The following is a 26,370-nucleotide window of genomic DNA, read 5'->3' on the forward strand; positions in this document are numbered from 1 at the left end:
TTTCATTTTGTTTTGCCACTAAAATGATCAAAATACCTCTTTGTATTGGGGGAGGATGGAACTTGATGAGGAAAAATCTTGCTAAAATATTGTTTGGTTTTCCTCTTCAATCTGTCAAAATTTCTTCTTGATTCAACTTCCTTTTATCCATTGATATCTGAAGGTTTTTATGTCTTATTACAATACTGGCGAAATGCCAAACAGCTTGTCTTGCAAAGTTATTCTGAGAAGTTTTCTGTTTTTCACTGTTAATAAACCGACTTGATCCATTTTTTCTTCATGAAAGGCCAATTTTCAGTATAAATTGGGTTTTTGTTACTCAGAAATTACTTGAAGTCAATTCAAACTGATTGGTATTGATTATCAACTGATTTTTAAAATGAAATCTCTAGTTCAGAGTTTATCGTTATCGAAAATCGCATCAAATTTCAGGTCAGAGCACTATTAACTCGACTTTCAGCGCGGAAGGAAGTATAAAACATTAAAAAACTCGAAGTTTTGCGAATAGGTGCGTTGATGAATTGAAAAATGCCGAGTTTTTCTTTTTCGAGACATTGTCGATTGTCTTGAGGTAATCTAGAATTTGCTGTTAACGAATGAATGATGAACAACACTCCTCTCCAGGTGTTCCTCTACGCAGCTTGAGAAACTCGATCGCGGTAAGCCATGACAGTGTGTATTTGAACGTGACAAAAATTCTCCTAATAAAAGCCAAAATCGCTCGTAATAAATGCAACTGTCAAAGAAAGCTTGTTTTTTTAAAAGCATTATCAAAGAGAAATAATCGATGGCACTTAATTAAAAAAAATCTGGAGGTTTATTTCACTACAAACCTTTCTAATTTCCTTCCTCTGTAAAGTCGCCACTACAAAAGAAATTTTCGTTATTTTAAGTTTTCCTTATCACGTCCTCTTATTTAAATACTGCCTCGTCAGTTTCACGATATTGAGAATTTTTGAAATAAAGTCGCTCTTTTTCTTTCACTTACACTGGCAAAGAAAATTTTTGATTATTTGAAAACTTGTCAAATAGAAATGTGACCGTTTTGCAAAAATGAGGAGAGAACTCTCGGTTAGAGCTCAATTCAGTAGCAGTTACGAGGAAATAACATATTTAGAAAAAAGAAAAAGTAATAACCTCGCGTTTAACAATCACTGATGAGCTAACCTTATGAATGACAATTTTCCCGACGTCGGTTTTTATCAACAAATCTAACAATTAAATGAAACGTGATCACGGTACCTTGATTGTTATTTTATACCTTAGGGCAATTTTCAATCCATCTCTTCCTTTAAGGAGCACCGCTCGATAGAAAATCGCCTTATTTATCAACGTGAGCCATAAGCAAACTAACTTTCGTCTTCGTTGAAATAAGCCGGCGTTTATTCTCCAATCGGTTTGGTTAAATTAGAAGGTTGAGTCGGTAAGTGAATACATTTCAATTGGAAGTGTTGTTTTTATCCGATGTACATCTCTTCCTCGTCCGTGATATTGAATGGCGTCTCTCCTCTAGCCTAGACTGGTAAAACTTTCCACATTGGCTCATTTACAAGTACCTACACCCATAACACGTGGAGAGAGTCTGTGAGGAGCTCCCACCGGCATTTTTTATAAATCCTTAGAGAAATTGTATGTAAACTAACAAGGCTAGAGAAGGAAATTTTAATACGTAGAATGTCATGTCTCTTTTCAGTGCTCTGTCATTACAAGAGGTGAGGAGTTTCGAAATGGTTTTCTTACAACCTACTAAAGCAAGTCTAAAAAATATGCAGTCTTTCTCTTGTGACAAATTTACTTGAAGAGCGAAACTGAAGCTTTCTTTAGTTTTTTTTTTTTTTTTTTTTTTTTTGTTGTTTGTTTTTTATTACCTTTATTGATTTGGAGTTGAATTAGACGAAAATCAAAGATTTTCTGGCAAATTTGCCGAACTAACGACAGCAGATGTATATTACTTTGGTGAAAGAGAGAAGTGGTGTGGGATTTACAATAAGGTATTAACTTTACAAATTCTTTACAGACAAGCAAACAACGCTGAAGGAAAAAGCACTTGAAGATTACGAATGTTGTCAATTAATTTCTGGCCATCTGTGTAGTATTTAATTTATCTCTAGGCACAAGAAGCTCGCTGAAACTTAAAAACGGAAGAAATGACTTGAGTCAGCCGCATAACTAATCTGAAATGGATAATAGAGATTTAAATTCAGACTTTTAACGAATGCACTAATTAAAAAAGGTAAAAATTTTCGTTAAGCCTGCGTGGGATAAAAACCGTTCGATCGAAAATCGTTAAAGCTTTCGAAAGTGGCTTAAAAATGTCACCTTCACATTTTTTAAAAGTTCTCTCCCGAATTAGGTTAAATTTTTCTAGGAAATAATTCCAGTTAATGACTGTGTTGAGAATTATCGTTTTCTTTTCCTTTCTGTTGTGTTTTGTTTTATTCTAATATTTAAATTCTACAGAAACTAAGCATTTCTATGCCTTCGAAGGATATAGTTCAATCATCACCTGAACGATGGTTTGTGCCTCTAGAGGCCAACCGGCATGCAGTTCTGTAACCATGATCCTTGGGCCGCCAGCTGCAGCCCACTAATAGCCTTCCCACCCTCCCACCCCATTCAAATGTTCCCGTTGCCTGTGGCGGGTTATCGACATGTGTTGAAACTCTAAATTCGATAACATCGAAAGCAGATAAGTTATGAGGAGCAATAGATTTTGATAACTGATTTTTTTTTAACTGTATATTGTTAGTTTGCCGCGTCGAGAGAGAACTTTTAAAACGATGCATTCCGGTTTGTTTGGTTCGATTTGATTCATAGGCCACATAATGCTTGTGTGACCCAGTTTTTGCATCGAATTTGAACGTCTTAATGATGTAGGTAAAACGAAGGAATGCACCAATGAAACCGAACAAAAACACATAAATAGAGGATAGTCATCGCGCTAGGGGCAATGGCACGAATGATTCAGTTATTCGAAATCATAGCTTTATAGTAACTGAAAGCACTCGAAACGTCCCCTATCTACATTTGATCATGATATGGTAAGGTTTGGTAACTCTCTCGTATCGTTGTGGCATAGTTAAAAAGGGCTGGTTCGAGATCGATTCATCTTATGTTTTCAAAAAGCTTAATTCAAAGTATATTTTAGCGGGTTACTTTCTTCAAAAGGCGATGTTGCAATGGCAGTTTCAGTGTCTATAACAACTCCAATTTTAGATGGAGTGAATCAAGGTCTAGACTTAGGAAAGTTAAACCTGTTATTTGCAAAATTATGGAAAATTCGTTCGGCTGATCGACCAAATTTATTGCGCTTTACATCACAAGCCTTCTGAGGGAGAATTCATCCTCTCTTGAAAATCGTCGTTTAAGTTAAGGGTCATACAATTTTAATTTCACGAAGGTCATCATGGAAACGCATCCTTCAAAACAGAACGGTCCAATTTCGTCTTTCATCGTTTTTTTTTTGTTGTTGTTGCTGTTGAAGAAATTGAGAGTCGGCATTCGATCGTTACAACTTATTCAATTTATTCTAAATGAAAGAAAAATTTTCCTTACTCGAGTAAACAACCACTAAAGGGCACAAGTGTAGGACAACCGTCTCTCTTAATTTTCATGACAATGACAGCTGGCTAATTTAAAGTTATCACAACTTCACTCGAACAAACCAAATAAACAAAACCAAAGCTCTCCTCTCTTCTTTGTTCTTTGTTTATTTATCTTTATTGACTTGACGATGATGTGTATAAAGGTTCGTAATGAACTTAGAGTAAAGCAGCTAGTACTTTTGTTCTTTCCAACTAGTTTTGTTGATGTCTCCATTGAGAATTAAAAGAAGTAGCTAATTATTCGCAAGACCACACAATAACAATAAAAACGAGGTTTGAAGAGAAACGCAAAAGCAGTAAGCGGAATGCATGATGAATGATGCTTTTCAAATTTCAAGATGGAAAACAGGTAGGCCCTCTGACTTTTTTAAGACATGAAAATTAGTACACTCTACTCAGTGGAAACAAAACATTTATCCATATTTCAATCCTCGTAGCAAAAGGGGGTTGAACCGCATGCCAGCTTGAGTTCTGCTTGAATTCTTTCTCTTTAACTGAACTCCACTCAGTGCAACTAATGTAAAATACGATATGCCAAGAATCAGAGAATTTTGCAGTTTCAGCCAATTTTTAAGAATTTTGTCATTATGGAAATATTTTACCATAGTGTAAAGACTTTGAATTGAGTTAAGACAGCATAGGGGATGAAACTTCGCAGTATAGAGCGTTTCTAAGAAAACATCTCGTGGTGTGATTGAACGACGGACTGAAAACAGTTTTGACTATGATAAAGGGAAATTGATTCAAAATTTTATTAGGAAACTACTGAAGACAATGTGGAGGGTAGTTAGTAATTATGTTTACAAATTGATCGGATATTTCCAGCGGTTACACTCCACGCTCATAGAGCAGGTGTAAAACCATCCCTTTCTAGTTAGCTTAGAAAGAAATCGTCTGCCGTGAATAACCAGTTCCCATCTTGTTTTAGCTTAACTTAGCTTGTGAAAGCTAACCTAACTTAGCTTGTTTCTTTTTTTCTGTAATAAAGAATCATAGAAATTCCTTGGAAGAGATTTTTTTTTAATTTGCTTCTCAGTCTTCCTTTAAAAAAAAAACTTTAAATTGGATCATTGGAAAAGGAATAACTTACCTACCTTTTTCCATTTTGATTGTCGCTAGGCTCAGTGCGTTTTTAATTTTTATGAGGAAGGCGGAAAATACATAAGTATGACAAGCAGTCACATAGACAGACGTCTGTCATTCAGCTTGTACACAAGTCTAAACAAATTGACAGGGTTTTTAGGAGTGGATGCATGTTACGTCAAATTCTATTCGCTCGCGCGTGATTAAAAACTGACATCTTGTAAATGACATATGTAGACTGATAAAGTAGAACTTTAAAATTCTTGCCCTCTTTTAAACTTCAGCGCGTGTTGAAGTATCCGTTCTTCTAAATAATATTGTTCTGGTTACATCTGTAAAACGAGGGCTTCGTGATAAAGGTATTCACCTTATATTCTCAAGGTAGTTAAGTGTCGATTTAAATGAAGTTTAGCTGGTGTATGCATAAGGACCAAAATAGTGAATATTTTGAGACTGTAAATTAGTTCTGTACTAATTGCTTTCTTCTGGCAAGCGCGTATAATGATAATTTTACTCATTAAGCGGAAATGACTCTTACAAAAGCCGAAATGTTTTCCGGCAACTTTAATTGCTTTCGAGGTACTAACGCACACAGTCAAATTAAAAAGCTATCGATCGAATCCCTCTTTCATGAAGACTCCTTGTCTAGCAAGAGACGATTTTTACACAAAAATCAATAGTCGCACATGGATAACTGGATGATCCCCAACCCGACGCCTTAAAGGAATAACATTTGACTCGGTGGGTAAAATTAATTCGCATCCAGGTGAGCTCTAACATACTTCATCATTGGGAATTGTTTAAAACAATTGCACTGCTGGAAACGGGTGTCAAACAGGAATCGCTGTAGTGCAAAATCTAAAGCTTTTGGCAGCTTTAATTATCTGGCTGGAAATAACGCTTTGATATTACAGACTTGGTGACGCCTTGGTGATTTTGTTGTGGTTAAGTGCGGACATTATTTTAGGCCGCGAAGCAAACTAGTTAGTTTCGTTATACGAGAAACAAATTCCTCTTCAAAAGCCGTAAAATAAGACCTTTCGACTAATTCCAACGAGGATTATAAAACCACGTTTGAAATTTGTCGAGGACAATCATAAGATGACGATGATTCCGACTCTCTTGAGCAAATACGAGAGGCCTTCTTGGAAGAAGGCGACAGAGCATACAAATGGTACGAGGGCATCTGTTTCAATTTGAAAACAAATTGGAGCAATATTGACCATGACAGAAATTTCAATGGCTAATGCGTGAAAATTTATTCTTAGCAAGTTATACAACCTTCGGTGAGAGATTTATTGAGGCCTAAACACAAAACACTGCTTTTTTGTTTATAAAGCTCTTAGAACCCCCTGCCAGAAAGGGGAAAATTGTTACAGCTTGAAAAAGAAAATATAGATGACCTTCTTAAATTATATTCGCCAACCTTATATAAATTTTTAACCTCTAAATAAAACATCATTACGGAGGTTTCCAGGTAGTTGTAATCAGTTGAGCAAGAAAAGGTATTTGAAGGAAAATACCGGCCAATGAAAGCACGGGGAATTTGGGCTGCACTCACCACATGAATTTCGTGTTAAGAACGAAGACTCATGAATTAATGTTTCCGTCATTACGACTATTACAGGGCTTATTAGCCGGGCACTGCAAGGTTTGTAAAATACTAGCGAATAAATTTTTAGAAACACTTTACTTGAAAGTGAGCAGGGAATTGATCATGACTGAGCCAAGAGGATTTTAAAAAATTCAGAGCTCTAAGCTACAATAAGTTAACGATGAGCCTGTTGGACATTGAAAGATTCTTAATCAGTCGAATACGAAAAAACCTCCTACAGGCTAATCAACCTTGTGGAAATCTTCTTGTACGCAGCCAACAAAAGAAATATTTTGTTGTCTTCCAACGTGAGTGCAAAATTTATAGTAGAAATTAGTCGTCGTTGGTTGAAAAAAATTATGGTGTATTTTCAAATGTTTGTTCTTATTATATCTCAAAATCCCTCAAGCAATTTCCTAATTTGAGTTTCTCATTTTAAGTTGTTTCTTAAAAAGCCTGGCAGTTGTTAACGTTAAATCTTCGAGTGAAACTTAATTTACAACGTCAAGATTTTTCCTAACATCGTACAGGTTAAGTTAGTACTTACAAAGTACTTTCTGCTCCTACAAAAACTTATGATTTAAAGAAAATACAGTTTAGTGAGTGAAGCATGATGTTGCTTGGTAATGCGGAAGACCCTTCTGATGACGTTTAAACGATTTCAAGCTGTCCCTGACCCTGTCTGGTCAAATTTCACGAGATGTCATTTTTAATATCAGCACTGTGTTACCAAAAGAAATTGCTTCACCAAAGCAATTGATAATTATGACTAGTTAGTAAAAATATTTTGAAATATGATATTGAGAATTTGAATATATATATTATTTGTTGGCCCTCGTGAGTAATGTTTCTAGCTATTTGTGTTGTTTTTTCGTGTCACAGGTATATAATCACAATGTCTTTCTATGGTCATGTGCTCCCTCTATACATCTTGGTTAATAATCTTCCCCACGTAAGCGCAAAGACGCCTCTTTACGTAGGAGCCTTCTTTCCTCTGACGTCAGAACACAATGACGGATGGACAGGCGGTAAAGGTATTTTACCAGCTGCGCAAATGGCGCTCGATGACGTGAATAGAGGCGGAGTATTAAAGGACTATGAGCTAAGAATGATTTGGAACGACACCAAAGTAAGGATTTCCTAAATTTGCTTTCGTTTGCACGTTAATAATTTGTTTTATTCTTTTCTAATTTTTTTCCTTTTTGATGCTGTATTAATTTTTAATTTTTTTGTTTTTTTGAAGTTTGATAGCGTACTGATTCTCTTGGCAGCATAAACGTTACTTAAAGCACAAAATAATAGGAACTTTGTTGCTTAATTTCGCTGGATAATGAAAGTGAATCGCATTTAGAATAGTGGATAGAAAAGACGAGTTCTGGCACATTTAAAAAAAAAGAAATCAGAAGTATCCCCAATTTTTTTTTTTTTACTGACACCACTCACTACCTTCCATAAGTCTTAGCTTACTCAGCTCCAATGTCTCACTTCACCGGAGTAAGCTAAGGCAGGAGAGATAGTGAGTGCTGTTAAGGAAAGTTCCAGAAACTTCTGATTTTGTTGTTGTTGTTGTTGTTGTTGTTGAAAATTTGCCAGAACCCGTCTTTTCTATCTACTAGAATCAAGTTTACGCTATTTAAGAAGAAAAGAAAAGTAGGCTCAAGGTAAAATAAAATTTCGCTTTCCACGTTTCCAGTATCGTCGACTCCAAGTCTATTTTGCTGAAGAACAAATCAGACCCATCAGAAATCTCACACGTCTGATTACATAATGAAGATTTTAGACTTCGAACGTGTTAACCGACGTGAGAAAAACGTGTAGTACGTCTCCGCTAAGCAGCTCGCCCAAAAATACTCAGATCTTTAGAGAGTTATTGATTTTTAACATGAGGTTATTAATTGCAGGGTTCACCTGGCTGGGCAGAACATATCCTTTTTGAATTCCTTCATAAACAGCCTCGTAAAATCATGTTCCTCGGAGCTGGGTTCTCGTCGTGTACCACGGTGGTTGCAGCTCTGGCTGGACTTGATCAATGGGCAATACCACAGGTATATCGTGGAGAAAATTATAATGTGAATGATATTGCTCCTTTATTCACGAAAGGTGACAGACAACTTGAAAATATCAGTGATGACATGATAAGCATGAAACATTTTTATGTCTAGTATATTAGGAGGAATTTTCATTCTACAACGTTCTCGTAAGAGTTAATAGTTTTATTCGATCGCAGCTCAAATACAGCAACTGAAGTAACATGACACTAAAATCTTCCGAGCTCAAGGCAAAGTGCCCGAGTATTTTATTTATTTATTTATTTTTGTGTCAAACTGAGTTATCAAGGACTTTATTCTTGGTTAATAAGGAATCTCCAAATGAAAGTAAAAGGTTAACCCTTTAAATCCCAAGATCTCATTAGTAATTCTTTTTACTGTCTGCCATACAGTTCTTGTGATGTTAGTTTGGAGAATTTGGTATTGGATCAACTTATAATCCCCTAATTGATATTTTTCTTTATTCTCATCACTTGTCTTCTTGATATTGTATTGATATTGTAAGGAGAAATTCTGTCTTGGTCACTCATGGGAGTTAAATGGTTAATTGAGATTCCTTCCTCAGTGCACTTGCTTTCGTAAAACCCAGCGGTGGTTCTTTGCACAATTCGATCCTCAGTCAGAAAAAGGCAAATATCAATTGTTTTCCTTTTTTATTTACAACAGATATCGTATTCCAGTACATCACCTGAGCTGTCTGATAAAAAGAACTATCCGTATTTTTACCGTACGATACCAGATGACACTTCATTAAACGAACCCCGGATCGCTTTACTAAAAACGTTCAAATGGAGTCATGTCGGTACCATCTTTCAGGAGGAGGACATACACAGAACGGTAACTATTAGCGCTGTGGGACACGCGTCTCTCCGCCCGCGGAAAGATTTGAGAAGAGTTGAGGAGAAGTTTGCCTGGGGGTCTGGTACTACTTATCAGTGCCCGACCCCTTGCAGACCTTCTGACGGCTTGTGTTGCTCAAGGCCTGACACTTTCCCGCGGGCGTAGAAACGCTGGTGCCGGGGTACAAATAATGAGGGCCTGGGCAAAGGCTCGGTAGCTTTCTATTCGTTATCATTTGATGGGGACAGATTTAAATCAAATATTTCTATTTCTCTCTAAGAGACATCGAAAGCAGTCTCCTGTATCATGTAATGTTGGAAACCTTTCAGAGTTATTTCTTGTTGCCTAATTTGCTTGTTGATTGGAGAGATCTGGCTCTGACTATGAAAATGAATTAATCCATGGCAATTTATTCCACAGGCTGTAACTGATCTTCATACCCTGTTTCTGGAGAATGGTATCGTTAAACTTTCTTCCGAGAGTTTCAGAGAGGATGCGCATGCCCAGGTGGAGAATATGAAGGTAACTTACCACAAAAGCAATAACTTTTAAGAGAGCAGTAAGCCTATTGATAAAATTATTCTTTGTTCATCAATACTCAGAAAAGAGGAGCAAGAATCATCCTGGCTAACTTTTTTGGTAAAGGCGCTCGACAAGTGTTTTGCGAGGTAAGCTCTTATGACCGTCATCTTCTGCTCTTACCAAACTTTTAATTTTTTTATTTTTTATCTCTTTTTTTTTAATTTATTTTTTATTTTTTTTTTTGTGTGGTCCTCTCGAATAAGGAAGATAAACCGCAGGCCCCGTTTCCCCTATCTTTTCTGTACTGATTAGCAGGGGAAACTAAAGAACCTATACACTTCTCGTAAAGAGTAGGGAACGCAGCTCCCGGTATTGTGGTCTGGGCTTGTTTCCGAAAACATTCTTAAATTGGGGGCACCTGCAAAATTTCCCTTGAAAAATTGTGAGCTGCTCTGGCAAAAGTCCTCCGCAAGATGCGTAAAGCGAATTAGAGGGTTTTAGTATGGAGAGTGTATTAAATAAATGCACGATAATTTCATAAACGAGACATGGTAATCCAAGACTCCAAATCGAAATGTTCGGGTTCGAGGCCTAGCAGGGTTAACGTGATGTTGCTTTCTATCTTTCTGTTTATTCACATATCTATTTTGCAAAAAACTGTTCTGGACCAACAACTTCCAATGAAGAGTAGCAATGTTTTTGTTCGTTTCATCAAATGGAAGCCTTTATAAGCTTCATAAGACTTACCCCCCAGTATATTCCTGATACTGTAGGCGTACAAACTGCGCATGTACGGTGCAAAGTACGTTTGGATTCTCCTTGGGTATATAGAGAAAAACTGGTGGCTATTCAACGACTCCAGTATCACTTGTACGTCACAGCAGTTGTTTGAGGCTATGGATGGTCACCTAGCAACAGACTACTTGTGGAGTACTGGGTCAGAAGCAAAAACAGTCTATGGAAAGGTATGTTTCCTGTGTCTTTCTCCTGTTATTAGAAATTAGTTAGGGAAGTCCTTATATTGCACTGAGCATACTTACTGCACATGATTGATTCCTGTTATTTGCTTGCGTATAAGGTTCATGAACACACACCAGTGGGAGAAAAAAGATGAAAAGGGGAAGTCGTAACATTTTTTCTCGATGACGTATTCTCCAGTTTAATAAGTGGCTAAGATTATCTTGCATACAAGTCGAACCTTTCTTCATTTTATTTGCAAGATCTAGTTTTTTTAACGTAAGCTTAGACAGGGGAGTAAGCTTTAGGGCTTAGTAATACTCATACTTATCACCCCATGGTAGCAACATTTCCGGTTGTTCAAGCTTATTCCAGGCTTCTCTATCTCTCATTTAGACGGTTAAAGATTTCCAAGTTGAATACGAAGCCAAAGTCCCTCTAGAATCACGAGATGTTCACCGTGGCTACGCATATGACGCTGTGTGGGCCGTGGCCCTTGCGCTGAATAGGACCATCCCTCAACTTTCCCCTACCACGCGTTTAGATAATGTACCATATGGAAACAAGTCCTTATCAGTTGCACTTACTAAAGCTCTTCGAGGAACCAACTTTTCAGGGGTAACGGTGAGCTGAAACAAGCTTTGTAATTGACACTTATGATAGATTTGTTTGCTTTTTTGGGGGGGGGAGTGTGGGGAGGGTAGCGCTCTATCGTTACTGATTTAATGAAGAAAAAAAGCAAAGTGTATCATTTGAATGACTCGAGAACATAAAATTCTCTCGCTATGCAATCTTGCTCGATAAAGGAAGAAATTTGAAATGAAAACGATTCCTTAATGTTTGAACCCAGAAGATTCCTCACTCTTTGCCCCGTGCGCTAAGAGTTGGTGTGGAAGTTTAGTATTAAGAGCGTCAAAAACGCGCTTAAAAAATGTGGTTTAAAGTTGTGTGGCAATAGCGTTGAGGGCAATAGTTTTCCAAACCATTTCGTCACTAACTCTGTTTTTCCTCAGGGCCCCGTTGGTTTCACCAGCGAAGGAAACAGAGCTGGAGACACACAAATAGTTCAAATGAAAGGTCGTTCAAATATTTACATATCTATCGAGTAATCTCTTTAAGACCCAGCCTATTTTCATCGTTGTGGAGAAGAAAACCAGAGCTATCTGTTATCTAGTACTCAGGGCTGTTCCAACCATAAACTTTGACGGGTTCGTGGTTCAAAATTAGAAGCACACCACTTTTGTTTCATAAGCGTAGCTTAAGCTTTTGATGAGTAAATCAATTTTTCCTTAGCATAGAGTGTGATAAATCCATGTACCGTAGACCGCGCCGTTTTCAATTTCGTAGGAAAATGAAAATCGTATTTCATTTTCGTTATACCATAAGTAATTACCGGAGTGTTATATAATCTATAACGTGTTTCTTTACGTTTATAGATGGGCGGTACGTAACCGTTGGGCTCTATCGCATCAACACGGGTGAGATAACTTGGGAAGACTACGAACCTATTACATGGAAAGGTGAATTAAAACTTTGTCATGTGCGCACATGAAACAGTGTTTAACAATTCAAACTACAATCTTGAACTCCAATGTTTTGTTGATACAACACTTACCTGTCTTAATGGTGTTACGTAATAGGAGGATCGCCCCCAAGGGACAAAACCAAGTTGGTGTATGAGTTGATGTCAGTATCTGTTCCACTGTTTACATTTATGGCGGTACTAACGTCACTGGCTATTATCATCTCTCTGTTCTTTTTGTGGTTTAACATTACTAAGAGAAATGTCAGGTATGAAATGATGCTCGGGATCCACGTGAATCACAGAGGCGGTGCAGCGTTTTGAAAGATAAGGCGGGAAGGGGGGGATACCGTACACGGAGCCAAGTGTATACTCTTACTCAGGGTTGCATAAATATTTTTACGTTGTTCAGCGGCAGAGCCAAACCTGATTGCCATCTTAGCAGCGTCTAGTTTTTCTGCGCTCCAAGTTTGACAATGAGGAGGCAAGCAGTCGTGTCCTCTCGCAAAGAGAATTTCTGATGAAACAGTGATCATTTTGCCAAAATGGTTTGATGCAGCCACTTTCAATTATGTCGACACTGAAACGCAGGAAAGGGAAAGGAGCTTTGCCAGGTTTTGGGGTGAAGAGAGGGGGGGCTAGAATCCCTTTCTGTAATGTGTATTTTGATAATAATTCATCCGGGTACCGCAATAGACTTAAGAAACATAGCCGAACTCGATGCAGTTTAGAATTGTGGCGATATTTTTTTACATCGCACTGTTATTAAACTTAATCATAACCTGTGTTTGATTTACACAAAAGGTTCATCAAGATGTCTAGTCCTAATCTGAACAACTCTGTTCTACTGGGTTGCACGTTAAGTTACATCTCAGTGTTTCTGTTTGGTTTGGATGGCGGATTTATCTCCAGTGGTTACGAGATGATATGCGCGGTGAGGATCAAACTTCAGAAGTACTGAGTTGCAACACAGTTGCTTTTATTTTAGAAATGTGTCCGCATCATAACCATGATGCCTAAAGCTGTTTAAATTGCCTGAATATTCTATTTTATCGATAGGATGATGACAGCCTACGCCAAATTTGAACTCAATTGTTAATTGCGACTTAACTGCTTTTTCAAATGTGAGGAATTTCAAGCACATATCTCGAGCGTCAGCTTAAAATCTCAAGTTAACACTTTCCGAACTTTTTTTTTCAGAGCAGAGCCTGGACCCTCTCTCTTGGCTTCAGTCTTGCATATGGCGCCATGTTTTCCAAGACCTGGCGAGTACATTTGATATTTACCAACAAAAAATTAAAACGAAAGGTGATTAACGTTGTAAAGCAAACTGAAGTTCAGATCTCTTTTTCAACGCAGGCACTTGATTTAAAAGCTGGCTTTACTTTCTTGAGTAAAAACAAAATAGCATAATAAAATGCTAGTTTAACTTTCAGTTATCCAAGAGGGGTAACAGAAACCTCTTAGCAATTTTGTGGTTTATTGATCGCAAATATTAATGAACAGCTGTCAAATCTTACAACTCGTCGGTGATTGTCTGCAAAATACGTTGGCTCTCACGAGAAAAAATTGTTCTATGCTTTTGACGATATCACTGGCTCTGCGCTTACGTTCTTCAGGTTGTAAAAGACCGACATCTATTTGCCGTTGTCTGTCTTCTTGTAACTGCTGACGTCATCTACCTCACGGTCTGGCAACTGATGGATCCTATGACAAGAATTGTGCGTGAGTTTGTGAAAGAGGTGAGAACTATCATGTAATATGATAAATTTTCAATAGTTTGACGCTGCACGGCTTTTTCGTGTCTTGCGGGAACAATATTTTGCTTTTAAAAGGACAGCATAAAACACTTTGCCTCTTCCTATGTTTAGTAACAATTCTCAGACTTTGTGTGCACATGACAGCGAGAATTATCAAAACGTTGATTGTGCTATTCCCCTATCGCCATTGTGCTCAGACTCATCCAATAAATGCTTTTTCTCGTTAATAATGGCGATCATCATTTAAGTTGCCAGATGGAATGTTACCCGTTTATTACTTAAACGTGACAACTTGACTGCGGATAAACTATTCCGTAATTATCGCAACATGCGACAAAAAAGGAATTTATTTGTAACATTACGAACCTCACAAAAAAAACGTGTCGCCCTTTTTGTGGGTGGAATCCCAAGAAAGTGCAAGACAAAATTATTTCCTCTTGGCAAACGGCAATGTGCTATACCTGCTCTCAACTGTGACATGTAGGCTCATACTAAACATAATTTATTATTGTTTGTTTGTTTGTTTGTTTTCAGTCGTTAGATTCCGATTTGGACATTACTTTAGTGAAGCAGCTGGAGCTGTGCGAATCTCGATTAACATACCGCTGGCTTGGTGTGTTGTGTGGCTACAAAGGACTTCTATTGTTATTTGGGGCGTTCCTTGCATGGGAAACAAGAAACGTTTCAATACCTGCGCTAAATGATTCCAAGTACGCTGTGCATCAAGAAGTAAAAATTTTTGGTTTTTTGCCACCGCACTGCCTAGAAGTGGGCAGACGAGCTCCAGCTTTCCATGAAGGCTGATAGAATTCTTTCAAAAAACCTATATTCTACATACATCAGTATACTATGTCAAACAAAGAAAGAATTTTCTGATTGTTTTATGGACGAGCAAATCCGTTAGTTTGGAGGGTCAGGGTCGGCCAGGGGGGTAGTGGAATACCAATATACCCGAAAAAAAATCGACAAAATACCCCAAAATACCCCAAATTCCTCCAAATATACCCAAAAATAATCGAAGCTTTGAATACTTTATACCTGAAATTCAAAGAAAGTGATATACTGAATACCCATATTTAAGCTGCAATATACCGTATACCCGATTTAAAACGCCCCTGAATACCGAATACCCAAAAACCCTGGCCGACCCTGGAGGGTAGGTCCGCTCTATGAACTGAAAGACAACCATCGCGAATACGTCAGCCATTATGTCAATCAGAATTATCGTTTAACTCCCATGAGCGACCAAGACAGAATTTCTCGGTAGAATATCAATACATTATAAAGCAGAAAAGTGATGAGAATATAGTAAAATATCATCAGGGATCGTAAGTTGATCCAATACTAAATTCCCTAAACTAACATTATTAGTATTATACAATAGACAGTAAAGAAAATTACTGATGAGATTTGAGTGGAGTAGATTTAACTAATCTAGTATATTAGATTTTCGAGGAATATATTTTTCAGAGTCGACTAGGTTGGTATATATTGAAAAATAAATACTGTTTCTTTAAGATCTTTGAAAAACTTTCTTTAGGTCTACATTGTTGAGAACAACTACCACTGCGTATGTCTCGTTAACCGGTGATGCATTTTTCATTGTAGGTACATTGGTATGTCTGTGTACAACGTGTTTATCCTGTGCGTTATTGGTGCGCCGATATCATTGGCCATGAGGGAAGAACCAGATGCTTCGTTTTCTATTATCTCTGTTTGCATTATCATCTGTACCTCTATTACTCTGTGTCTTGTGTTCATACCGAAGGTAAATAATTTTTATTAAGAGTCATGAACACAAATAGTCTATGTTGCCGTGCGTCCGTTCAATAATAGGTCACAGATGACGTCAACAAGCTAGGTGCGCTTCGTGTGCCACTTTTTTGTTCTAACCACATTTTGATGTCATGGGTGATCTTTTACTGAACAGACCCACCACAATGTGCAATCTTCTTGTTTTCCAGTTTTTTTTTTTTAATGACGAAAAAGCAAGGTGTTGTTTATGGTGACGTTATCTATACATCTGTCTTCGTATTGATCATATGTAAGAACCAATCATAAAGCGTGGAAGATTCAGCGCATCATAAAAATTTAGGCAGCATCTTGTTTCGTAAATTCTAGTTACCTTCTTTAATTATCTACCATCCTCCCTGGAAATCTATCCATACTAAACCGAAATTAATCGATCTTTATATTAAGGTGCTAGAAATGAAACGTGCTAGACTGGTTGGTGAGGAATTGTGCCGAACGTTTACCACCAATAACTTAATTATTGAAACAAACAACACTATGCCAACAATGGATATCGAGACAGAACGACAACTGATGGAACTCAAGAGGAAAATGGCTGAGGTAAGAATAGAAATTACTCTGTAGTTTTAAACGATTTTTTAAAAATTTTTTATCAAAATCTATCCCCGAGACCATACGTTATTTAAGATACAAACTCTCTCTCGCAATACATTACCTACAGTTAGATTACTGCACAATACTGATCTCAATAGACTCCTAACACACTTACTAGAAAAGTTCATCCAAAATAACTTAATCATAGTAGCATTCTTGTTTTGTTTTGTTTTGCTTTGTTTTCACCTGTTTATTTGTTTGCCTTTTAAGTGCAAGGGGATAAGATAAAGGCTGTAAGTTAACTAACCTTGTCAGGTAACTAACCCTATAAAGAACATTGATGGTTCAATGCTATCAAAGGAAAACCAGAGCAATTGCAGCATCCGATCACAGGAATGGAAAATACACAAGGAGCGAATGGAACAAGTACGGGAAAAATCGAGTTTCCTGGTCGTATTGCTTTTTTTGTCTTGCATCTGATTCGTTGAGATGATTTCAATTCGCGCTTGATTGCCAGATTTGGTATATGTCAAACCAAACTCAATATAATACCGACGCTTTCATATTTTCAGCCCCAAGATACAATTATTACATTCTAGCCCCTGATATGTAACGGTCATATATATGATTGTGTGATCAAACATTTAAAGCTCATATATTTTCTTCTCTTTTTTTTTTTTTTTTTTTTTTTAACCATGCAGAAAGACAAAGAAATCAGGGAGCTGAGGCTTCGCTTAATGAACTCTCCCAGCGGGGGTAAACAATCCCACAAGATACAAAAAAGTAGTACAGAGGACATTACACCTATCGACAAAGCTTAAGTGGCCGAGGTGCCCGGGACTTTAGGACACATTTTTGTGTAATTTCCAATAAAGCGTCAGTCATCAGGCGGTGGTGAATGAATGGACACGGGTAATATATTGGATATTCACGCTATGAGAGAGTATTCCCAGGTCTCGTCAACCAGAATGACGTAGGAATTGATTGATTTGTGAATGTAGGACCCACTGATAATGATGAATAAATACACAACCAAACTGAGCAGGCAGGGGTGAAGCAGAACGTCACTTTTTGGACGATATCAAGTGCTTTGAAGGTTAATTAGGAACTACGACATACTGAAAATGAGCAATTGTACTTCAATCCAAGATATCCATAAACAACAACCAAGGAAACATCGTGCAATATTACAATGATTATGAAGATCAATTTTATTACTTAAAGTAAAGCTGAGGTAATATAATGAAATGAAGTATTGTAGTAAATGAAAAACCAAGTTTACCTTAGTCTTTCAAGAGTAAGGTAAATCAGTGACTCATTCTGCCGGAGCCTTTTCTGGCCGACAGTTGTATTGCCACTGGTTGAATTGCAACTCCCCCTAAACCGGATGCAGTTCACACCTCCCGGAATTCCGTTAGGTGTCCCTGCCGACTCGGTTACACCCATCTACACTCCAAGGGGGCTGTCCCTGTCCCTCATCTACACCCCTGGGGAAAAGAGGCACTGTGATTGTTGAGTGTCTTGCCCAATAGCCTGTTCCGGGCGTTCATTTATTAAAGGGAGCAACTGAAAGACTAATCAGCGCAATAGTATCCGCGGACTGAAAAGGGGAGGGAAAGGACCCAAACCCTAACCCCCTTCGTTTTTTCTCTCTTCCGCCGTTTACTATCTCGCTTCGTTTTAATAACTGAACGCCTGGAACAGGCTACTCACCAAGGAACACAACACAATGACCCGTCCAGGTCTCGAACCCAGACCTCTTAAAATTTGGACTCCAGCGCGCTAACGTAAGGCTATCGCTAATCACTCTTCGAGGATTGCTACTAAGATTTGTGCCTCTCCTTCCCAGTTTTCTTTCTTTTCGCAGACATGTTTTCCCGCGGAGAAGAAAAGATTAACGGAACACTCGTGTTTACAGGATCTTCGAAAGAGCGCTGAGTGGCAGCTGAAAGCGCGGCCACAATAGAGACAGGCATGAAGAAACCAAGTGTCGACACCTCAGGCACATTCAAAATTGGTGCAGTTATACTCATCACTTACAACCCGCATTAATCTCTCATCCCCTCCATTCGATTGTGTGTCGAATCAATAAATTTGAAGTTTAAGTACGCTGCAATTCTTTTTTTATTCGACGTGACAATCGAACCCGGACCGCCCAGACCCTGAAGATGAGCAAGTTCGTTTACTCGTCGAAAACTTAGCACGTCTCTACCGTAAAACTTGGCCTTCAGTATTTATCACTGCCGACCCTTAAAGGCATTGTTTTCCCCAGTATATTACGTAAGAGTTTTCTTCTTCCAAGAGTAACACTTTAGAGCTAACTTTTGGGGTCAAACTAAGAGTAGTTTAAAAATTCTAGAATTGTACAGATCTTGGGAAAACAGCCTATTTTGATCATAAAGCCTCGTATCGGGCTTGTAATAAATATATTCATGAACATTAATTCAAATAAGAAACAAAAAAAGCACGAGAAAGAAACGGAATTTGCACTTGCTTTAATTCTAAAATCATTCGATACTATTTACATTATTTCTCAAGCATCTGCCATTTTGCATCATGGAACAACCAGGTAAAAATACTCATACTTTCATTTCTAACTTTCATTGTGTCGGCTCAGTTGCTTTAGGTCGCTGTTTTACAGAAATGCGTGTTAAAAATGCGATAATGGAGTGATCGAATTGAGCCAATCTAAATTGTACGCTGAAAACATCAATACCTTACGATTTTTCAAGTGAATTTAAACGTTTGGGAGAAAGACGTAAGGGGGACCTATTGAATAGCAGTGTATTTTTTTAAAAATTAATTTCTCACATGTAGCGTCTAAATTTAAGGTGAAAACTTTCTCTCGGAGATAAACGCGATTACTTTAGCCATCTTTTTAAACTCCTTATTTACGCTATAATTCTATTCCTTAATATTTGATAAAAACGTTTCACAACTTTGATCACCAAGGTCGCCACAAAGGGTCTGTGAGGTGTAAACCGGGAGAGGATACACTTGGGACCAGCGCGTGGTACAATCCTGAAGAGGTCCCAGAGTCGGTACCTAAGACGGGGACATAATGCAGAGGAATGGTCCCTGGTGAAGAAAGTACTCGATGGCTTTGAACCATGTAAGGAGAAACTGTGGTACGAGCTTGGGATGCATGCGAATTCGTAGTGTCCTTAGGTAACAACCGTCTTTGTTCCTTCACGGAAAGGTCCGAAGTGCTCTCATAGTGAACTGATGATGGATATCTTGCGGGCGACTGTATTGTAATGTCACCAGCTCCCCTCTGACTTGCATGGCAGCCCGTTAAATGAGAAAGGATTTGAGTTTTTACATCAGGTTCCAAGGAATCGTCCCCAATCACGTTTTTGGACACCTCGGCCACGCATGCACTATAGCCGGCGCGGTACTTGAGTAGCATGTGAGGGTCGGCAGTCGCCATCACTAGAAACAGAGAACATTTTTAAAACGCAAAACTGTAAGGGAAAGAGGATTTTCTGTATAAACTGAGGACACTTGCCCTACTCTAATAATTTTTTCGTTGGTAAAAGGCTGGCGTAGACCTCAAAATCAAAATATTTCACACAGTAAAGCAGCATGGCGACTGAAAGAAGAAAAGAAGCCTTTAAGAAGAATGAACATGAATCACTGAAAAGAGTTATATCTCATTCCAATTGGGTAAAACCCCCAAGCCACGCTTTTTTTAAGTCCATCCCAATTTGTGAAAGCTTCAACAACAAGAAATAATTCCTACTTGAGATCTAGCAGAAAATTCACAAGGGACAAGATATTTCTCTTTTAATACAAGAACTAAATAAAACAGTACTTTGCAAAAATAAGCCACTAAAATGATGATCAGTTTTCTCATTCGTATTCTAATTTTACCTCCCCTGAATTTTTAAGGTTCAAGTTGTTCTCTCTTTTCTAAAAATTATTTCTGGTAAATTGCAAAATCTATCCAGGCTTTCAAAGAATCACACAAACTAATCAGTGCTTTTTGGCCTTCCTTCTGCTTGAACTCCATTAGATCTTCCCAAAAAAGGCTACCAGTATCAAAATGGAGTGGACTTTAAACTGAATTTGTTTATCAAGATGACCTTTCGACCACAAGGGTTTCTTTTGATCATCGCTTAAAATGGATTAGATTGTTTTGTTTGTTTGAGAGAGAAGCTTTCTCGGACGAGATGATTTTCAAACTCAAATCGAATTATCGAGTTATCCACGGAGTTGAGATAAAATAGTATTTTACAGCATGCCTCTAGGTCAATTCAATGAATCTAAAGCCGCAGTATAAGAGTTAGTGTTATCGAGTTAAAAACCCCAAAGCAATGGACCATACACAAGCGACTCACTTAAACATCCTGTAGCGGTTGAGAATAAAGACACATAAGCTAATGAACCTGCTTCTTGCTCGAACCCTAGTAAAGATAACCCCCCCAAAAAATATATTACTTTTACTTGTTCCTAATAGCGTTCTTGCTACGAATTTTTTCAACTTTTATATTGTACATAAAGGTATATTTTAAGTTTTTCCAGCCGTAGGTGGCGTTTTTGCAACCTAACGTAATAAACATCACAATGATTCTTTTGTTTTTCAACCCAAGTCAATGTCTTCATTACTTAATAATTGAGAGATTAAAAAGTCTTCCAAATGTTACAGGTTGCACCTGTCGTATCTAGTGACATAAGCTTAAAATGCTTAAAACGTACTACTAGTCATAAACTATTCACAATTGAGCAGTTGAAATAACGGTAACATGTACTGACATTTATTAGTTGTATATTAACGTGTCATTATCCCAGAGGAGGTAAAATTTACCTGCTCGTTGGTGATGTCGAAGACTACGTAGATAACGGACAGTCATCTCCAGGATATCTGCCTTCTCCAGCTTTGTGTACCGAGAACTCTGCAATTATTAATTTTGAAATCAAACTCTATTACTTAAACTGTTTTTGGAGCGTTAAACTGGAATTTTCTTCAACGACCCTTAACAGAGAGAAAGACCCCATCATCTCAACCACGAAATGCTAACATCATTGATACTCTTATTTCATTAACCCACTCACGACAGTTCACGGTCTTTTTCTTTCCTCGAGACAAAACAGATGTCACGGATGTTAAATACGATTGACAGAAAGCTTGTTTGCAAAAGCACGCTAAAACGCAACTTGTATAGACTTTGTACAGTCACGCGGTACAAAAAATACCCATATGTCTTACTTCTTTGGTAAGATTCCGCGATATCAACTGCAAACTGATGGAATCCAATGTTTGGCAAAACAGAAAGGGCCACTATGATAACCTGCCTATAGCGCCAGTAACTTTAACATTTCCTCTAAATTTACAAGCAGCAAATGAACAAAAGATTTACTTCATCGAACACTTGTTCTAAAATAATGCAGATACATTTCTGCTGACACAGCAAATACTTACATCTCTATTCTGTGCCTCTAGCACTAATCTCTTCAGTTCTTCAAGGCTTCGATTGATTCGTTCGCGCCTTCTCTTCTCCATAATTGGTTTAGACCACTACAACGAAAATAGAAGGATTTTAATTTAGTTAAGAGGTTGTTGACAGCTATATTCCTCAAGCAAGTTAGACTTAAAATGTTTCACACACGCTATATTTTGAAAGAAAGCTTTCCAGAGGCGAATGTAAGAAAAGAAGCGAAGATAAGCATGGCTACGAAAAATCAGGATTTCGTAAGAAAAATCCAGACCATTGTATACCTTCCGGTTTTCTGAATCATTTTCCTTTTCCAGTTTCGTAGATTCTTGCACCATCCCTATCTTTTTTAAGGCTTTTTTTCCCGAGGCTACAACGTCTGAGCAATTTTCACGATCTCCTCCTTCGACTCGACACAAGGACAAATGAAAGTGAACTTTGGTGAACATGGCGTTTTATTTACCTTCCGAGCCGTGGGAAAATCCTTGTCTACAAGTTCCCAACCCCGGCTTATTATCATCGCATTTTGTTTTAAAGAGCCTGCATTTTTGTCGCATGAATGGTATTTTGGCGTTCGCTGGCAGCTGAGAAAGAGAGCGTGAGAACGCAGTCCTGCCATTGGTCGCTTGTTGTGCGAAACAAAACCCTCTCAGCATGCGTTATGCAAATAGTGCCAGACTTGGATAGCCAACAGCAAGAGTCGGCATTCAAGTTCGAAGCGCGCGTGAGGACGGGTATACTGAACCAAAAAGTTAAATGCTAAAGTAATTATAACGTATAAAAGCCATTTAACCAACGAGACTGGAAGTCTGGCGGGCATATTAGAGACAGATTATAAATAGAGACGACGAATGCCAATTTTTTTTTTTCCGTTATTACAGCAGACACTTCAAACCGGCTTAGTCGGAGGCCGTGAGAACGATTTGAGCTAATTGACTGTGCAAGATAAACAAACGACTCTTGGAATGGCCTACACGAACTTGGGACGTGATACATTGTGGCTCTACGGAGGCATTGTGAAATTCATAAATCGCACTGTAAATAAAACATTACAAGGCCATATTCCAGAGCACGTGTTTAGCTTTGTTTCGAAAGTGTGTTTTGTTTTGGCGCATTGTTTCACACACCCGCTAAAAACAAAAGTCTTTACAAGCACACTACGATTGCAAAACAAAGCCATCGGAAGGTTCCCACGCATTTACAAGTCACTTCGTTTTACATTTAACCACAAAAATCTGACCTTCCTGTTATTTTCATTTCCGAGCCAAAATCGGCCACTTTCGAACAAGAAGCAACTTGTCCACCTTAATAAATTATAAAAAAAGAAAAGAGACATGAAAACCCTCAGGTTGACCAAACACGGATTCTTTCATGTTGATGATGAAAACTCTGGTAAAATCAACAATCGTAATCTTCTTTCTCGCAAGAAATAACTTAAAACGGAAATGACATTCACAATAGTCTGCGGTGTTTTCTTTCACGACTATAAAAATATCAAAAAAACGAATTTCGACTTGTACTTCGAACTGCCTCTTTGAGGAGAAAGGAAGAATTGATGGATTATCAGGTACAGATTTTGGGTACAGGTTTATTCCTTTAATCACCTGTATCTTAGTCCATTTTTCACAGAGTAAGTTACAACTTTTAAGTATGTTGGATCTGAATACAGGTAAACCCAGAATATTGAGCGATCGGGTGAGAAGTTGCAGAGCCGACTCTGTTCAGATGAGTTTTGAGGTGATTCTTTTTTATTTCTCTCTTGTTAATATGAAGCTGCGTTTACGGACATTTAGCACGAAATTAAGTACAGTGAATTCCAATGAGAAAAAAAAATTATAAGCGGACATCAACATGTGTAATGTCTACCATTCGTTTGACCTTTCAACTGATCTGATCTTCTCGACTGTTTTTGTTTTAAACTTTTTTTACGTATTTTTTTTCAACTTTTGGAAGAAACTGCCCTTGTATGAACAACAAAAATGAGCAAAGTTTAAAAGTTGTTGTGGAAAAAACAATCGAAACAACAAAAAAGGAAGACTAATAATAAAAATAACTTTAGCTTTGTGACGTGCTTCAGACGTTTAAGAGAGAGAAAGTAATGAAGTACAAAACATCATTTAAACAACTTTACTCGACGTTTCACAATTCTTCACAGCAACAATAAGATTCGGTAGAACGCGAATAACTGAGCAATAAACGACACTTGAGAGAATCTCCCCATACTCTCGCCAAAAAAGAGCTGAAGTTGACTATAAAAGGTGTGCCAAAGTTTTCAGTGATTTCTCCATGTTTAGACTAGTCTTAGAGACAGTTGGAAATCAATTCCGAGCAGAAAAAAAGGTACGAAATAAGCCTCTTTCTTCAAAATAGACCCGCCATATCTAGAAAAATAACTCCGAGTAAAAGCCATGGAACAAAATTGACCAATATTCTTGCAACGGAATCGCCATCTTCTTCCTTGTTTTCCATCCCGTGAGGAATGAATTGCTTACACAAAAAGCGGGGTCAGAAACTCGCCCTTTTTTCTTGCGACACCCGCCATGTTCAGACTCAGTTTTTCTCAACACCGTCAGTCAGAAATTCAGCATGAAAAAAACTAAAACAAGAAATTGGCCTCTTCACAGCACAAAAGACTTGCCATGTTTTGATAACGTTAGAAATCAATTCCGCGTACAAAAAATAAGGCGTGAGATTGCACACTTCACCGCACAAGATACTCACTTAGATAACAAAAGTCGAGTCATACGTCTAGTCGGTTCCCTCAGCAACGACGGATCTCTTCAAGTAAAAGCCCTAAAATCCTAGTAAGTCTGGATTCTGTCGAAAGAGTACCTCAGCTGCGACAGCTGACATATTTCAAAACGATTATCGTTCAAGAATGACAAAGTGCAGGTTTGCGATCTATGACGTACTAGTGTTGTAGAGCAATTCATCTACAGACAAACAAGAGGGAAAGGTTTATTACTACATTTCGTCGATATTGCTACTTCAAATGACATGGTCTGCCACTAACAGCGTATCTTCAATACACCAGACTTGTAAATGACCACCTCTCGAATTCTTAGCAACTAACCGTGCACCTCCGGACCGCTGGAAGGAACTGACAATGCAGGGTCATAAAAAAAGAGAGCGTCATCTGTTTTAACGCACTCAAAAACATTCCAAATCCCTATGAGATAGTTACGACTTCAAAAATAACGAACCTTTTAGAAATACAATTCCAAACCCTACAGATAGCGATTTCTTACTTGTCCTTTTCTCTCGGGGAAGGCCTTTCCCCAAACGGATAAAACGGTTTCATGAACTGAGTTGATAATGTAAACTGACCGGCGTGAAGTTTCTAAGGCGTTAGCCCTTCGTCAAAAGGAATAAACATAGGAAATTTCGGGGGTGTTTAAAACTTTACGAAAATATTAAGGAAATTCAGGGATGGACAAGGATAGAACGATTAGTTGCCTTTCTAGAGCGAAAACGTTATCCGCAAATTTAAGCGGCGCTATGTTGCTCAATAACGCACAATTGATTTCTCGGCAGGCGTATGGTACCCCATTGTCAGCATTCACATGCGATCCATATTCCAAGAGTCTAAATTTAGTTACAACTTCTCTAAGCTACATCTTAGCCAGCGAACAGGGTCTCATTGGTGCTGCGGTACGAGCGGCTGAGCTGTGAAACAGGCGGCGGCGAGAGGCTTGGCACGAAACTGACAGAAAAAAAACAAAACAAAAAAAAACAAACAAACAAGAGATTGCAGGGACGCAACTGTCTTCCGGAACGCGACGTTATGATTAGTGAAACTTGACAGGTCCTGCAATTACGACGAAAACATACTTTACTACAAAAGAAAAATTTGATCGCCTGACGATGTCATAGTCCTGCCAGGATGTACCAATATTCAGTAATACTATTTCAAAGGCTTGGTAAACTGTGTTCCGTCTCGATGTCTGGGATGACTGGTCACGTCTGCTTACCTGCTGTATTTAATTTCTTTTGTTCCGAGCCGATTATCATACTTTAACCCACTAAACCAAATTTTCCAGTGCTCATCTTTGTCAAACAAGCAAAGAAACAAATATGAACGCTCGACTAGACTCGCCTTTGGAGCGCTTCACCATTCCTGTAACACGCTCCCAGAAGAGTGAATTGCTAATGCATACGGGGGCATTAGATAGCCCGTCTTTCTTTCGGAGAACACATAAAGAACGGAGTGAAAAGTGTAAAGCTGACAATTACTACACAATCACAGTCGAGATTTTATCGTCTTCGTGGTATTTTGATCATTTCCGTAATAATAGCCCAACGTTCGCTTTAAAGTAAAAAAAAAATAATGAAAGAGCATTCGGCGTCTCCACTCATAAAAAGTTGTAATCCTGGTATAGCAAACTGAGAAAAACCAGACAATTTCAAAAAGGATTTCCGCAACTACGATTCTTAATAAATAACTAGTGAATAAGATGAGTTTGGAAAAAAGGGACCAGAAAAAAAAAGAAAAAAAAAGGACCCTAAATGCAGGCTCTCAGAGACGCAACAATACAACCGATCAAGTCGTACGAAATCAACAAGGCCCCTCGATGGTGCGGTATCTCGTTGCTTCCCAACTAGTACTGTACTGCCATTCATAGCTTGTTCGCATGGCATTGAAAAATGCGAACGTAAAT

The 26,370-nt window shown here is 38.1% G+C and overlaps 2 protein-coding genes across 13 annotated transcripts; one reads left to right on the top strand and one right to left on the bottom strand.

The window, feature by feature from the left end:
• Window positions 1-1,220: 1,220 nt before the first annotated feature.
• LOC113680607 (gamma-aminobutyric acid type B receptor subunit 1) lies at window positions 1,221-18,386 on the top strand. 12 transcript variants are annotated; one of them, XR_016185063.1, is made up of 20 exons: window positions 1,250-1,423; window positions 3,802-3,954; window positions 7,165-7,411; window positions 8,184-8,327; window positions 8,997-9,167; window positions 9,591-9,692; window positions 9,773-9,838; window positions 10,466-10,657; window positions 11,046-11,273; window positions 11,663-11,726; window positions 12,086-12,169; window positions 12,290-12,440; window positions 12,976-13,105; window positions 13,372-13,479; window positions 13,791-13,913; window positions 14,466-14,660; window positions 15,540-15,699; window positions 16,131-16,283; window positions 16,979-17,189; window positions 18,145-18,386. XR_016185063.1 is itself a non-coding variant. In XM_089200770.1 (19 exons), the coding sequence occupies exons 2-19, from the start codon at window positions 3,944-3,946 to the stop codon at window positions 17,096-17,098; spliced, it is 2,430 nt and encodes an 809-aa protein (XP_089056896.1). In that variant the 5' UTR covers window positions 1,250-1,423; window positions 3,802-3,943; the 3' UTR covers window positions 17,099-17,525. The 12 variants fall into 12 exon arrangements, 8 of the variants coding, with proteins under 8 accessions (XP_027053443.2, XP_089056896.1, XP_089056899.1 ...); XR_016185060.1 differs by having other exon boundaries at window positions 14,466-14,641; XR_016185061.1 differs by lacking the exon at window positions 18,145-18,386 and adding an exon at window positions 16,548-16,703 and having other exon boundaries at window positions 14,466-14,641; window positions 16,979-17,318.
• A 370-nt stretch (window positions 18,387-18,756) lies between these two features.
• LOC149049377 (transcription factor HES-4-like) lies at window positions 18,757-26,209 on the bottom strand. Its single transcript, XM_089200776.1, has 4 exons — window positions 21,997-26,209; window positions 21,700-21,795; window positions 21,085-21,172; window positions 18,757-19,709 (listed from the first exon to the last, which is right to left on the bottom strand). Exons 1-4 carry the CDS (start codon window positions 22,159-22,161, stop codon window positions 19,222-19,224), a joined length of 837 nt encoding a protein of 278 aa, XP_089056902.1. The 5' UTR covers window positions 22,162-26,209; the 3' UTR covers window positions 18,757-19,221.
• Window positions 26,210-26,370: the final 161 nt, after the last annotated feature.

Source organism: Pocillopora damicornis, chromosome 3, assembly GCF_964200805.1.
Source record: "Pocillopora damicornis chromosome 3, jaPocDami1.2, whole genome shotgun sequence".
NCBI classification, from domain to species: Eukaryota; Metazoa; Cnidaria; class Anthozoa; order Scleractinia; family Pocilloporidae; genus Pocillopora; species Pocillopora damicornis.

What these genes read in the sequence shown, in the direction of transcription:
- LOC113680607 (XM_089200770.1), top strand. An exon ending in AGGAGGACATACACAGAACG is followed by an intron (nt 9,168 to 9,590) that starts GTAACTATTAGC and finishes TTTATTCCACAG; the next exon opens with GCTGTAACTGATCTTCATAC. An exon ending in CCAACTTTTCAGGGGTAACG is followed by an intron (nt 11,274 to 11,662) that starts GTGAGCTGAAAC and finishes GTTTTTCCTCAG; the next exon opens with GGCCCCGTTGGTTTCACCAG.
- LOC149049377 (XM_089200776.1), bottom strand. Translation starts at nt 22,161, where the DNA reads ATGTTCACCAAAGTTCACTTTCATTTGTCCTTGTGTCGAGTCGAAGGA. An exon ending in ATGATTCAGAAAACCGGAAG is followed by an intron (nt 21,796 to 21,996) that starts GTATACAATGGT and finishes TTTTCGTTGTAG; the next exon opens with TGGTCTAAACCAATTATGGA. An exon ending in TAGAGGCACAGAATAGAGAT is followed by an intron (nt 21,173 to 21,699) that starts GTAAGTATTTGC and finishes TAATAATTGCAG; the next exon opens with AGTTCTCGGTACACAAAGCT.